The 15241-nt window shown below is 41.8% G+C and overlaps 1 protein-coding gene across 3 annotated transcripts in view; it reads left to right on the forward strand.

Moving 5' to 3' along the window:
• Nucleotides 1-15241, forward strand: part of LOC107226225 (follistatin-related protein 5) — a 45033-nt gene that overhangs the window by 25747 nt on the left and 4045 nt on the right. For 2 of the 3 annotated variants that reach the window (XM_046733327.1, XM_015666962.2), the window contains exons 2-10: nt 9534-9623; nt 9918-10050; nt 10980-11204; nt 11802-11974; nt 12208-12342; nt 13047-13194; nt 13349-13509; nt 14577-14700; nt 14784-15140. In XM_046733327.1, the coding sequence (XP_046589283.1) occupies nt 9540-9623; nt 9918-10050; nt 10980-11204; nt 11802-11974; nt 12208-12342; nt 13047-13194; nt 13349-13509; nt 14577-14700; nt 14784-15140 (1540 nt within the window). In that variant the 5' untranslated portion in view covers nt 9534-9539. Of the gene's footprint in view, nt 1-9533; nt 9624-9917; nt 10051-10979; nt 11205-11801; nt 11975-12207; nt 12343-13046; nt 13195-13348; nt 13510-14576; nt 14701-14783; nt 15141-15241 lie in introns of those variants that run through there. The other variant, XM_015666963.2, reaches the window with a different exon arrangement.

The following is a 15241-nucleotide window of genomic DNA, read 5'->3' on the forward strand; positions in this document are numbered from 1 at the left end:
AAAATCAATTTGTCCAACTCCGGGGTGTTTGAAGATTGTAATGCTGAAACCGAGTTGTCCAATCCTTGAGCTTCGGTATCAAGCACATTGGGTGTACATTTAGTTGTATTGCGAAACGTGGGTGTCGAAAGCGTTGAAATATGACACGGGGTTTAAAGACCCCTCGACCAACAACAACGGGAGAACCCAACGAGGCTGCATACACAGCTACTCCGTTATACATAAGGCGCCTGAAAAACGGTCCTCGGCCATTGTTGGATATTATATTACTGTTATTATCACCGCTATACCTTTATTGTTATTGTTATTACTATCATCGTCATCCCCGCGTAGCCGAGAGTTTCTTTGCACTGGCGTAGAGATATAGTATATATATACATATACATGCATATATATATATTATATATTATACGTAACCCACTTATATACGTATAACGTACGTAGAGACGTGTACCCGCCTATACCAACGTACACATAGCGTATATATATATATATATACATATCTATAAGATAGAAGAGTGGTGGCAGAGCGGGAGCGGGAGCTCAAGTCCTTAAAGTCCTTATCCCACGGGATGAAGAGGGTTTACCCTGCCAGAATTGAGAGAGATAAGCTCGGTGTCGCCGCGGCTTACCGGCGGGACCTCCAGGTATAAATCTGATAAATTTCCCCCACCCCCATCCCCCCTCCCCCCCCCCCCCGCCATTTGCTTCCTTCCTTCCTTCCTCCTAGGTAATAATTAATTTTCGCGCCGCGTTGTAAAGCGGTACGCGTTTGTACCACCCTCTGTATTGCAACGCGGGTTGTTTGTGGAGTGCTCGGTATAATATTGGAGGGATTATCGCCGTGGAAAAGAAACAATCGTTTAAAAGAAGAATGCAATTTCCCTTCTCTCTGCATTATTTTCGTCGTTTTTTTTTTTTTTTTGGTTTTTTTTTTTCCTGCAGCATCTCTCTTTTCCAACTTGGCCCGCAAACCGGGCCAAGAGTCTGGAACTCGACTAATCCCGATGTTAAATGTGTCTTTGAATGTTTTTCTAGATTTTTGAACTCATACCGCAACGTCTATGTTTCGAATTCCGAGATTCTTTGAACGGACGATGACGAAGAAGTGACCCAAGCAGTCCTGATTACTTACGCGTGACCAGGCATAACTTTGATAAATTGGTAATTTGTATAATGCACAATTTTTTATCCAACTTCGATCCGCTGTCGCATAGACAAAAGCCACGACAAATCGTTGTATAGAAAAAAAAACAAAAAATACTCCTTCGCGGGGACACCGAAGGTGAGGCCGGATATGAAGGCGGCCCAACAGATACAGGGGGTAAGCCTTCCATGCGGGGGTGTATTTGAACCGATTTCTGCCCGTTGTCCTACGGCCGTAATCCATGTAGCTGGCGCGGACGCTGTCGGACCACCGCCGGTGGAAATAATGGACCCGAAATCAATCAGACTTTCAAGTTCTCCCGACAAACGACCCGCATCAATCGTCCTGCACCAACGGAGCGCGCGATACCCGGGCGAACACGTTTAAATTGGCTCGGGTCACCCCGGGTGGCTGGTACATTTTTCATCTCGTACAACCTGCGATCCGGCAACCCCCTCCCCCTTTCGCGGTTTTTCGATTTTCGACTGCCTGCCCCTCGCGAAAGCAACTCGCTCGACGAACCCTAAATCATCCCCTCGTTTATCAGCGTATTATATAGACCGAGTCTCCGATGGAGGAGACGTGTGTAGGTGCGTAATAGTAATGGTAATGATGATGACGGTTACGGCTATGAAAGAGTTGCGTAGTCGGGAGAATCATACAAAAGTACAACTTTAACGAACTTTAGTCCCTGTCGTGCCTACCTCTAATTACTCGGGCTATTCATGTCTACTTTCCAGTTTGCACCTTTCTCGGCTAGATTATTTTCGGTAACGCCTAGAAGACTAAACTCGACGAGTTACTCTCGCGTTTGTTTTCCAATATATACCTACTCAATTCGTATATTTATGTTCAAACATATGAGTTTAGAGTCGATCTACGTCGTAAAAATTGATCTAATGCTAACCGGGAAGTTACGGATGTTAATCAGTTGTGTACATTGACACCGATTTTTATTATACTTGGAGAGAGTTTGTGAATTTTAAATTTTTCAATGCTTCGAACACGATGTTCGATTTGTTTATATTTTACAACTTTCGATATACTCGATAACATGATCTCATTCTCAATCTATAATATGATATTGACGCGACGTGTCGTTCCATTTTTTAATCTTATGATACACGAAGTAAACAACAAGAAAATATGGCTCGAACAAAGTTGTGATTAATTTCTGAAAAAAACGGCGTGTCGTGTAACTTTATTGGGTAAACCGTTTAGAGGATGTGATATACAAGGTGTCTCATTTTAATTAATCAATTTAAATATCTTGAAGACCAAAAGTGTGAGTGAAAAATGTTTCTGACACAAGTTGTGAGTTTCGAAGGGGGACAAAAGCTGAGAGCATCAGATTTTTCGTAAGTGGACCCGCCAAAGTCAGATGAAGATCAACTTAATTTTATCAAACAGAACGGTATATTTTTTTCATAGGCATCTGGAAGAGCATCAAATTTTGCAATAAAAAGTACTTACACACTCTCACCACCTAAACTCGAGTGGTGATAAGATACGAGCCAAGTATTTTTCGATGCAGAATTTGATGCTCTTTCATATGACGATGAAAAAAATATACTGTTCATTTAAAAAAAAAACTTTGTTAATCTTCACTGGACCTTGGCGAGTCCGCTTAAAAAAAATCCGACACTTTAATTCATCTTCTTTCAATCTTCGAACCATTCAACTTTTGTTCGAAACATGTTTCACTCACACTTTTGGTTTTCGAGATATTTGATTGGATTGATTACAATGAGACACCCCGTGTAATTGCAACTTATTTTTACATATGCACGTAGAAGTGAAAAAATAAACAATCAGATGTTAGTGATTTCAAGAATTGAAATTACGTACCTTACAAATATATGTATAACATTTTTCAAAGAAGCTTCGGATGAAATCCTCGTTTCACGTATATTTGTGATTTTTCATGCGGATATTATCCAAATCAGTCAAGACATTTGTCCGGACGTCAGCTGGATAAAAAATTATACACACGACGTATCTTATATAATATACAATACGCATGAGAAGCTTGCAGAAAATACTTTCAAACTTACGGAGGAAGAAAAAGAAAAAAAAAAAAAGGATGGGGATGCAAAAACGTTCAAAAGACGGAGAAATAGAAAGAGAGACATTTTTCTTCGATCCGACGTTTTCCGCGATACGGTAAATCACTCCGCGAATGCGTTCGTGCTTAAACTCGTCCTGCTCTACACTCGCGCAGGCCTCAAAGAAAAGAGGATGAAAACAAACTGATCCGCATCTCATAGAAAATACATAGCAAGGAAGAACAACTGGCAAAACGCACGAGTCACGGGCGCCATTTTTCAACCGTAACTTGTCGGGGGTTTCGAAGAAGATAATAATCGGTTAGTTAAATTTTGAAATGTGCAATAACTTAATACAGGAGACCTACGTATTTACGGATTATCAACAAATTCAAATTTTCAAAGTAAAAATATAAAACTGCAGTGATCGATTTGAAATAATCCAATTAACTGCGGTGAACCGTAATTCCCAAATTCGCAATAGCAATCGGCAACGAGCTACCTTAAATAATAAAAAATGATAGCATAAATTAGCGCTACGAATTAACTGTTCAAAATCACGAAATTGAACGTAGTCGAAAATAACGACGGGATGACGATTCTACAACGGTAGGAAAATCGTGATTTCAGACCTAATTTATACGCTAGCTGGCCAATATGCGTAACTCTCGCACAATTAGTTTACTCGCACCTACGACACTGCAAAATGTGACTGGGGAAACCGATGAAATTCGCAAAAATCGAAACTTAGTTTATTTTCGACGCATCCTATAACTCACCCTGACAAGGGAAGACTCAGCGGACGGAATTTTTATTTTCTTCCAAACTTGTATTACGTGAGGGTCGTTACAATTTTCCAAAACACGCGCGGAATAAGGATTCGTTGAATTCACCAAATATGGTGATCAAATATTATATGTCGAAAGAAGCACTTTTAAAATTAAAATTCATAAGTGATGAGAACTCGGTAATTTTGGTTATTGAATGAAACGATGATTAATTAAATCAACAAAACAGTTTCTTCGGCATATTTGTTAAATTCAACTAATTCTTTTTTGATACTATCAGGAGTGCTTTCCACAAACTCGAAAAAAATCTACATTCTTCAAGATCATTCATTAAACTTTGATACGCAAAATGGTATTATTAAAATAAGGTTTCAAGAATTCTTTTTATCATTTTTAATCACACGCGTCGGTGTGCGATTTCTCCGTAGGTAGGACTTCAGACGAACCAGTCAATATATTTTACTAAAATTATAATGGAAAATAAATTACGGTGACGTACAACGGAGATATTGTGCGTGGTTATGGTCTCGTAAAAAAGTAAACCTTTATGACTAAATATAAATCACATCCAAAAATAATATTACTATTTTACCAATTATTTTTCAAACTGTATCATTCGCTAACAATTTTCTCATTGGTTGGCTGCAATGAGTACTTTCCACCCTGGAGTGCAACACTTGTGATCTAGGCGTGGACTCCAGACCGGACGAATCTTCACGTGATGTTTACCGATATAGTGGCTCACTGATTGGCGTTTCCCCATTGTGCCGAGAGAGCCTTCGCTTATAGTTGCCATTATTCTCTGCGATACTTTATCATATTGTTGTCCGCTTGTAGTCCGTAGATTTTGTTAGCTTCCGGGTACAACGCTTAAGGGAAAAGGGGAAACAAAGAACAACAACAAAATGAAATTAAAAAAAAAAAAAAAAAACCTTAATTTGGAAAACATACTTTTGCCACCTTTCGGAATATCGTATTCGCGAAACATTTCAGAATCAGGCATTAAATAGTCCTCAGATCATCATGCGATCCATGAATTAAGTCGTCCAAAATTCATGAATCAATTTGTAACTGAAAAAGTCCGATGCCTCTACGTTGGAACGTCTACGTATTGTATACGTAACGTATATTGTAAATATAACTTCGGTTGCCTATCTGCCGGTGAAGAGTGAAGAACCTCGAAGGAAATCGTCTCTTTGAATAAACCAAGATATTCCGCAAAGAAGGAAAGACAATTATTTTCTAAAAGCAAAGTTTATCGCATTATAAGCTTGACTTCCGCACAACGAGAAAGAGACTGGAAAAATCCTCACACTGCAACTTCTATCGCCATCCGACGTTGACCGATGGACATCGAGGACTCGAGACGTAGGCGTTGTACGGCAATAAAGTATCGTACAAATTCTGGCACGCATTGGGTCTCGCGACGTAGGCAGACCCACGATAGACGGGTTGACACCTGGCACAGGGTACCGAAGGTGTACAAGGTAAGCATGGCAGAGGGCACGGCCTGGGTTGGCAGGGGCAAACGGGGGGTGGCCGGGGGCAGGGCGCCTTCTTATCGACAATTCCAACGGTCGCGCTTCCGGCAGCCGATCTGCGCCTGGCGCACTTCCGGCGTTCCCCGCAGGCGAGCGGATTGCCGCCCTCGCCGTCGGGTTTCCCACATTTTCCAACCTTTCCCTTTTTGTCCTTCTTGTTGCAGGTTCCCTCGCGGCCGCAGAGCGCCGGTTTCACGTCGCACGACGCGTTTGCGTCGTCTCCCCCGTTTAAGTCACTGATCCCAGTTCCGCTTCCATTTGAACCGTCAGTCCCTCCGCCTCCGCCTGCGCCTCCGCGTTGACCCCTACGCTTACCCCCCTTCCCGCCCTTGTCACTTTTTCCTGACGTTTCACCGCCCCCTCCGCCTCCGTCTCCGCCATCGCCGGATACCCCCGAATCCTTGCCCTTATCGTCGGCGCCCTGGATTTTCGACAGGCGAGATTTATCACTCGCGTCGCAGCAGCATATCGTGTCTCTGGGGTCCCTGGGCGGAACGAAAGTCCCGCTGCCCCAGCATCCTCCGGTTAGTTCGTCCAGGGATATTTCCCTGCATTGATACGGTAGTTTCTCGCTGGTTTCCTCCCGCGCGTAGAACAGTCGTTTAGCGTCTTCGGGCACCTCGATTTCCGATATAACCGAACGGCCCAGGTGGGTCAGTCGGAGGTAGGCGGTCACTTTTGCGCCCGAGTCGGTTCCATCCTCGTTGAGAAGGGGGTGAGTATCTTTCGTCGACCTTGACACGGGCTCACGGGGATGGACCGCCGGCCGCTTTCGAGCGACGTCCTCGTTCCGGCGCTTGACACCCTCGATCACGCGGTTGAAAAGGTCGGAAACGTCGACCCGAGTGATCCCCACGCTTTCCGACGACTGACGTTCAAAATACTTTGACAATTCCCTGTGAACGTAAATCTGAAGCTCGACGTTCTCCATCGGTTTTTCCAGCGACGACACCGGGATGGGAAACACCACAGAAACCCCACCGTTGAACGGTTCCACATCGCTGTTCGAACCCCGGTACACTTGGTAGTCTGCTCGTTGGGGGTACAGGCTCGTCCAGTCTTTGTCCAGAAGACGGAACATCATCACAGTCTTCTTCATCACAGCTCTGTCGAACTCCGTCACTCGCGGAACTTCCAGCTGCCTCAAGAAAAATCCGCTTTTTAACAAATAATGCTATACTCATTTTTTTATGAGGAATCGAATCATAACAATCGCCCACTGGCATGTTATGTGACCCAAATGACAACCCGTAACAAACCGTGAGGTGTGCTCACGGTTGGGTAGTGTGATTTGTTTCCGCATATTGACCGAGTAGGGAGCCTCTCATTATAAATATTTTCAGGGTACCGTAGATGATAACAGCAATAAATGTAAATCGCTACAAATGCGCATATTCCGGTGCGTTAAGGGAATTAGACTGTACATATACATGAGGAATATGTTAATAGTTCCAGTATTATATACTGGCAGTTAGAAATAGTCGATTTGCGACGCAGGGTCTGGGAACATGTGCATATTTGGAATACCAACTGCAAATTAATTACTAAAGGCATGATAAACTTTGTGGGCATCTCGTCGCGTCAATGTTCACAAAAATCCCAGATAATTTTATCTAACGATACGGTAACATAACCTTTCAAGATAATATTTCGCGGCATAACTAAAACCGTTCGTTCCATTCTTTTTCAACATCATTTTTCAAATGTTCGTCAAAATTGGCACGAATGCTTGGCGAAAAAATGGAGAAACATTTTTTAATATATCTCTACCGCAAAGGATTCCGAAAGACAGGCTCACCTGCTCGACAGAAATTTCCAACATCATAAGGTCCAAGTCTGAAGCCACGATCAGAGAAGACATAATTTATCAGGGTTGGATGAAATACAAGAATTTAGAATATGTTATTTCGTAATTGGTTTCCTATTACTGCATGTGTATTTTTGTAATTATCTAAATGAATTTTTTAAAGAAAAATTGTTACTTATGCCAAAATATGTTCAAATCAGAGTGAATACAGTTGACTGATGATTTAACTCAATCAATAGAAAGATCGATAATATTGAAGGCGTGAAGGTAGTCGTTGGGTACAACGTACCGGAAGTTTTCTGTGAAACTTACCACTCAACGCCGTTAGATATGAAACCAAAGTTACATTCGAAGACCGTACTACCATTTCCGAAAAGATCTAACTCGGCAGCTGACGCTAAACCCGTAATCGGATAGCGATCCATAGATTAGCAATCTCTTTTCAAAAAATGCTCTTGACGCTGACGATGAATCTGTATCCTTATAAAAAAAACTAAAGTTGTTTAAATAATCCCGAACAAGAGACAAATACTATTATAAAGTAAACACGATTTGCAGACGCCTCACAGACGGATTCAGCCTGTACAGGAGGATACTCGGATATCCTTTTCGGTGGACAGGGTTACGGGGATGGCAGGCGCTCGGCTGTCTGAACGGAGCGACACGACGCGACGAGGACGAACTGTTATTTTAACTTGGCACGTTCATATATATGGTAATGAGCCCCTGCAGAGGAGATTTATTACGCGAATTACGTGTAAACGGGGGCAACGCGCGGTGCCTGGAAGGAGTCTTATACCCGACGTTAAATCCCTCGTCGACCCCCGCGTCGCCTTCTTCCATTCCCTAGCCGCTACAGAGCCGCCCGTTTACGGAGATAATTGAATTTCTGTTGGCGACTAATGCTTCCGCTTAATTAACTCTGATTTCATTGTAATTAATACAGAACGCCAATAATTCAGTATGTAGATATAACGAACACGAAGGCACCTGTACCTACACACACATATATATATATACGTTATATATATATATATATATATATATATATTGTTTGTGTGTATATACACGTACATATCTATACGCAGACCCGATATCTACGTACAAACGACGAACGTTGCGCCGGATGTACGAGACGTGCTGCAGTATAATAAAGCGTTTTAATAATTCCTCGGTAATTTTTCACAACTTTCTCTGCACATTTTTCAAACATAATATATCATAAGTTGGTATATGTAGGAAAATTTTCGTCAGAATTTCTCTCCGAGGGAAACTTTTAATCACAATTTATCAGAACTGATCGATTTGAAATTCTTACGATTCGCCTGCCCGGTGAGATTGTGGTCTGTAACGAATTCTTTTAACTAAATTTTCTGTACACGGTGAAAAGATGCGATAACACGATTAGCGAGCATTGTGGCAAGTAATATCGGAATATTCTGTGATCAATTACGATAAATTACCTTCCTGACTGCGGACTTGGCGATCTGATTTAGTATGCGAGAGAGCTATGGAGACTAGAAGAGACACACAACAGATTACTCTGCGGAACCCCCGCAAAGTAGTTGTGAAACTTTGATTTTAGACCGTCTCAAGCCGTCGCTAAGTGCCGAGGGTAATCTCGCGGCTCCTGCTTCTGTTACCCCGGCTCCTTCTATCCCTGCAGATGCTGCTGTGCCGTTGTTGCCCCGGATCCGTGAGCTCGGCTTCTACTGCTACAAGTTCTTATCTCTAAGCTAAGTTAGACTAGACTAGGGGCTGCCCAACCCCGCTCTGACCCTAGAACCTGGTAAAGGGATATTTTCTGGCAAGGGTACAAAAAGCAGATATCTATGCATGGTACATATATCTATATACCTATACATGCGAAGGGCGTGGGGGGAAAAAGCATGCAGATCACCCCGGCGATCAGTCTTCGTGGCCCAATTCGAAGACGAAAGCTTTTTCTTTCTCATATATTTTTCACGTACGCTCCTCATATTTATATCAGCACCCAGCCTGTGCAATTTATTCCGCATTACTCGGGAAAGTGCTTTTGCAAAAATAGTCTGCGAATAAGAAATATTGCAGAAATATTATTCAAAGATATTTTCTTCGCGTGATATAAGATTAGGCGAGAGTACTGGACAATCCGTGCGTGGTAATATTGGAAAGAAATTTTTACCGCAGAATAGACTTAATGAAAATTGGAAAATTTTGTTTCAGCCAAGGATGAAATCTGAATGGGCTGGACTGTATTTTGTACTCTTGATAAGCCTCCAGCTATCGAGCACCGCAGGCACATCTCGTTACAAGGTAAGAACGCCGCTGCCTTGAAAGCCTTTACGAATATTACACGTAACTGAAGAAAGCAATAACCGAGAGCTGTGTACCGTGTAGACGGGTACGTAAAATCTATTACGGTCAAACGAACGGTGAAACGAATCGCCTGCAAGACGAGCGGAATACCTATAACTATATGCATTGCACCATCTTCGCACAAATTCCTTGCAAATAATCACAAACTTCGAGACGGTACTTTTTTCAGCATCTCTATAACGTGTAGTTTGCCAATTTATGCTTCGTCATTGAGTACACCGAATGTTTCAGCACTCTCGACGGCATCGCGATTACACCGCAGCTTCGACGGAATCTCCGATCGTCGTCGATCGAGCTTCTCCCGCGGTTTCGCCGTCATCTAGTCAGCCGGATGATCGTAGAATCGTTTCGAGCAAGGGCAAAGGTAAGCAAACTGTTGAGTGGAAAGAGTAAAAGAAATTTCGAATAACCTCGGGGGACGGTTTATATCAATGCATATAGATACAATCTGTACCGTTTTATGATGATTGTCAGTCCGCGTTAGAAGTACTGAATCTTGAGAACGAAGCAAACGACGCAAGTGAAGGTTATCGCGGCGAATATTTGTATGCCGATCGTAACTTTCATTTTCTGGCAGATGATCCTTACTGTTGCTGAGATTTTTTTCTTTCTTTCTTTTTTTGTTTTTCATCCACAAAAGTGTAATTTTCGTATTCACGCAAGTTTGTACACGACGAGAACAATCCAGAATATAAAAGCCACGCCGACGAGGATAACCGTTATCTGCACGCAGACGCACATCCTCGCACATATTGAACGAATACCTTCATCATTCTGTCACTACGCTTTTTTGTCTCGACGACAGATGATGAGGCGAGAATGTCAAACAAAGGAAAACAACCGTATAAAATTCAAAAATATTTACATTTCTCTGATATTTCTCTGGGGGACGTATGTATGATTGTATGTACATGCATAGGGTATGTCAAACAAAACAAAAAATTTTCGAGGTGAAGCATCTGAAATAGAATATATCAGCCAAACATGAGCTCTTAAGATTAAAAATTAAAAAAAAGTGTTTCGGTAAATCTGTAGAAAACAGTCTGCAGACCGACAGTCACACTACATTTCCAAATACTCTGTAACGATTTGAAACTGATCATCGATATTATAGCTTTTGTTCATATTTTCATTATTTTAATTTTAGTATTTTAACGACTATATTTTACATACAAAACAATAATAATTTCGTAAATACGCAATGTACGGCTATCTCTTACGATGAAATCGTTATAAAATATCGATCTTTGGCCAAACAATCTCCTCGTAACCGTATCCGGCAATTTTCCTCAGGCCCTTGCCTTGGCAAGTATTGCGGTGCTGGCAGAGAGTGCGAAATATCTCCGGACGGGGAAGTCGCCCTTTGTATTTGCGTGAGACGGTGTTCCCGTCGGCACCGTCCGGTCTGCGGAAGCGACGGAAGGGTCTACGCAAACCACTGCGAACTACACCGTGCAGCGTGTAATTCTGGTATCCCGCTAATCGCCAGTAGGCTCATGCGATGCCTTCATCGAGCAGGTACGAGGGTTTGTAATGGGCTATTGTAACGATACCGAAATCACGGCGTTGCACACTTGTGCATCTTTCAATTTCATCCACTTTGTCCCTAATACGATGTAGTACGTGTGATGTTTAGACGTATAATACAGACATATGACTAACTTACAGGCATCAAACTAACTGATTAGGTATATACTCTTATCGAGAAATCTTCAACTCGGAGAAAAAAGTCACTTATTGTAACTAAATATTTTTTTCAAACCCTTCGTTCAATCTAAAATGAAAGTGCGTTCGAGGTAATCGATATTTTTTACGATTTCGGTATTAGAACTAGCTTTTTTTTAGTAAGAAAATATAATAATATCTGGGGAATTTTGGTGATTAAGAAAGTGACATAAATTTTTTTTTTTATCTAACCAAGTAGGTTTGTTCTTCGAAGCAAAAAACCGATTTATTTATTATGTTGAATGACGAAGGGTAAACAAAATATTATTTCAAATCAAATAAGGAATTATTTCAATTTATAGCAATACCAACATTTTCTCCGAGTGTTTAGCTCATTAATTACGTACAGTCATCCTGCAATCGCATAGTTTTCGATGTCGCACGTTTCAGACGATCGGCCTCCGGACGCGCCGCGAGTTCTGCCTGTTGGAACAGCCGCGAATCTGACTCTAAAACCGCCTGATCAAAAAGATACGGGGCAGAACGACGTCAAAGAGAATACCATAGACACGGATAGTTATTATCTGGAGGATTGCTCAGCGCAGGAATACGAGATTATGAAGGTGGGTTGGTACGCTTGAAGAAAATATAATTGCGCGGAAAAAAGATGTGTAGGCATAAAAAAATAATTTTTAAATTGCTTTTAAGAATTCGCAAACTAATGATTGCAATTTTGAAAAATTAATATTTTCACCGATTTTCGGAAGTACAAATTTTCTGGCTACCATTTGATTTCCCCAATTTCTTGAGCTTTCCAGGTTTCGAAATTTATGGTGTTTTTTCATTTATCCCACAGGATAACCTGCTGTTATTCAATCACGCTAGACTCATGGCTCAGGATAACCACAGCAAGGAGTATCTTGTCAGCATAATGTTTTCGCACTACGATCAGAATAACAATGGGAATTTGGAAAGAGAGGAGTTGGAGCAGGTGAGATGATCGTGTCTGTTATGCAGTTACGTCGATATCGTAATTAGGTGCGATTTCCGTGAGTCAAAAAGTCAGATAAAAATTCGGGATGCGTTATGAAAGATTTGACAAATAAGCAGAATGAATTCTGTTGTTTCGTGTATAAGTTTAAAATTCATGATTTTTCCAAACGGTATACAACCCCTCAATAATTGTTGAATCCTTACAAGGTATTATAAAATCAATATAATGAGGCTAGACGTCCTGCAGAGCAGTTTAAAGGGTCGGCAACTTATATTATCGTATAATACTGACCAACGGATCGGACATCAATCATATTTTTTATTACCCCACTTCCCACTTCAGTTTACGAATATGTGTCTCCCAGATCTCTTCAATTTGAATACCGCACTTGTTGCACAATCAAAACGTATACGGCCTCCGTGACGAACGGTAAGCGCGACGTAACACGTAAAACATACAACGACCATTAATACCGTCACCTATATGACCCGTTTCACTTTGTCATGAATGTTTCTCTGGGAGATGATTAATGATTTTTTTACATGAAAAGGGTGCGTCACCACAACCCGTGAGCAGAATATAAGCTGCTGTCGTTATGGTGTCGCAATTGGGCGACAGCTTACATACAAGTCCGAGGATCGAAAGAATCTTCTCAAGCTTTTCTACCATCATTATTGTAAATATTGTTTTTGTTATTCCAGATTGCACAGCGCGAAGACCTGGAGCAGCTAAGCCGAGGTTGTTCACTGGGTCACATGATAAGTTACGACGACGCTGACAAGGATGGACGTTTAAACATCAACGAGTTTTACATGGCATTCAGCAAACTCTACAGTCAGTATGATCAATGTATGAAATATACGGGAGTACGAAAGTACCTATACATCAGTATTCAGTAATACCAAAATCACTTACTAATAATAATAATAAAAATAATAATACCCGTAAATCTGTGACGAGCAATCTAGTGTGACGGGTCTCCGAATTTCATATTGACTTCCAGGCGTATCGGTAGTCTCCCTGGACAAGTCGCGAGAGGTGAATCATGTCTCTGTCAGGGTTGGCGACAACGTTGAAATCAAATGCGACGTTACTGGAACACCGCCACCGCCCCTTGTCTGGCGTAGGCACGAGGCCGACGTTGAAACCCTCGCCGAACAGGAGGTGGAGTCACTTCAGTCCGCTAATGTTAATCCTATTAGACGCATTCAATGTTCGCATCCACTGTGTAAATGTTTCTTCGAAATTATACGTACTGTGTACCAAGATTCTGTGAAATTTGCCATTCTGCACCAGCAGATAGACAACCGAAGCTACATCTGAGGTCACCATGACCCAGGGGTTAACCACTAAAGCAGTCATCGTGTCACCCCTTACTGTAGCGATTTAGCCATCACTGTAATCACGTTGTCATCATAAAACCATCTGCAATCTAACAAATTATTTTTTTAATTGTAATCGTTTGCAATCATATCGCAGTCATTGTGATTACAGTAAGAAAAATAATAATAATAATAATAACCTGCACCAAAAATTTCTACAGCATTTAGAGCATGTAACGACTGAATTCAGACTAGAGAGTGCTATTAACAAGACTATTAATCTTCCCGTCTCGCTTCCCATTATCAGCTAGGCGAAAAGAGTACGCATTATAGTTTGGTATACATTATTTAACTTGTAAAAACATAATCACTGATGATTACGTATAATTGCTGTTCTTTTGTAATCACGGTAGTCATGAAATTTTTCTGTAGTCATATGTAGTCCAATTTTCATATTTAAAAGGGGTAATCTTTTGCAATTATAAAAACCTTGATCTAGTCTGTGTAGTCTGCAATCAGTGTGTCACTTTCTTCCGAGTGGCTAAGCCCTTGGCTATGGCAGTTTGTCTATTTGTCCGAGTCACACACCTTGTAACGAATTTTGGCCAATCTCAAATTCTCCGTGTCATGCTAAAAACGTTGGACTTGATTCTTGATACACTCTACAAATAAGTAGCAAATCCATTGACTTTAGACGCGAATTGATTTTTGGTATGAGGTCACTTTCTGTGACGTATTGTAAGGTCTGATTAAACCTGAGAAACAGACTGTACCACCATTTCTAAAAAGATATGATTGAGAAAGTCCAGATTTTGGTACTGAACATTTTTCAAATGAAATCGAGCTTCACTTTCCATCAGGCTTGATATTAAGGTCGTCAACTTGCTCCTGTAATCGATGATCTTCCAGATCCGAGTTTTCAACGACGGAAGCCTCTATTTGAAACGAGTCCAGCTCGTCCACGCTGGTAACTACACTTGTCACGCCCTGAGGAACAAGGACGTAGTTCAGACGCACGTGGTGACGGTTCACAGTGAGTACGGCGCTCCTAAAACTTTCTTAAATTGTTGGATAATCAGATTGCGGTTCATCTTCCGAGTGTCCCTCAACTTCCAGCCGTCCCTGAAGTCCGCGTTACGCCACGACTCCAGTCGAAACGACCTGGTGAAGAGGCCACGATGTGGTGTCACGTGGTAGGCGAGCCTCTGCCTCGCGTCGAGTGGCTCAAGAACGACGAACCCCTGCGCCTCAAAGAGGGCGACGACGATGACGACGAAGCCGTCGGGGATGACGATGGCGACGATGGTGAAGATGACGATAGTGGGAAGTACGATGTCGTTGGTAATGGGACCAGGCTAGTCGTTAGAAACGTTGGATACGCCGACACCGGCGCCTACATGTGCCAGGCTACGAGTGTGGGAGGGTTGACCAGGGATATAAGCAGTTTGGTGATTCAGGAACAGCCCACACCGAGTGCGTAATCCCAGTGTGGAAAATTTTTTACTTGAAAATTCAGATACTACACAAAAAAAATTGGTGAATTTTTGTAATTGATATCTCGACAACCAAATATT

The sequence above is a fragment of the Neodiprion lecontei genome, chromosome 3 (assembly GCF_021901455.1).
Source record: "Neodiprion lecontei isolate iyNeoLeco1 chromosome 3, iyNeoLeco1.1, whole genome shotgun sequence".
NCBI classification, from domain to species: Eukaryota; Metazoa; Arthropoda; class Insecta; order Hymenoptera; family Diprionidae; genus Neodiprion; species Neodiprion lecontei.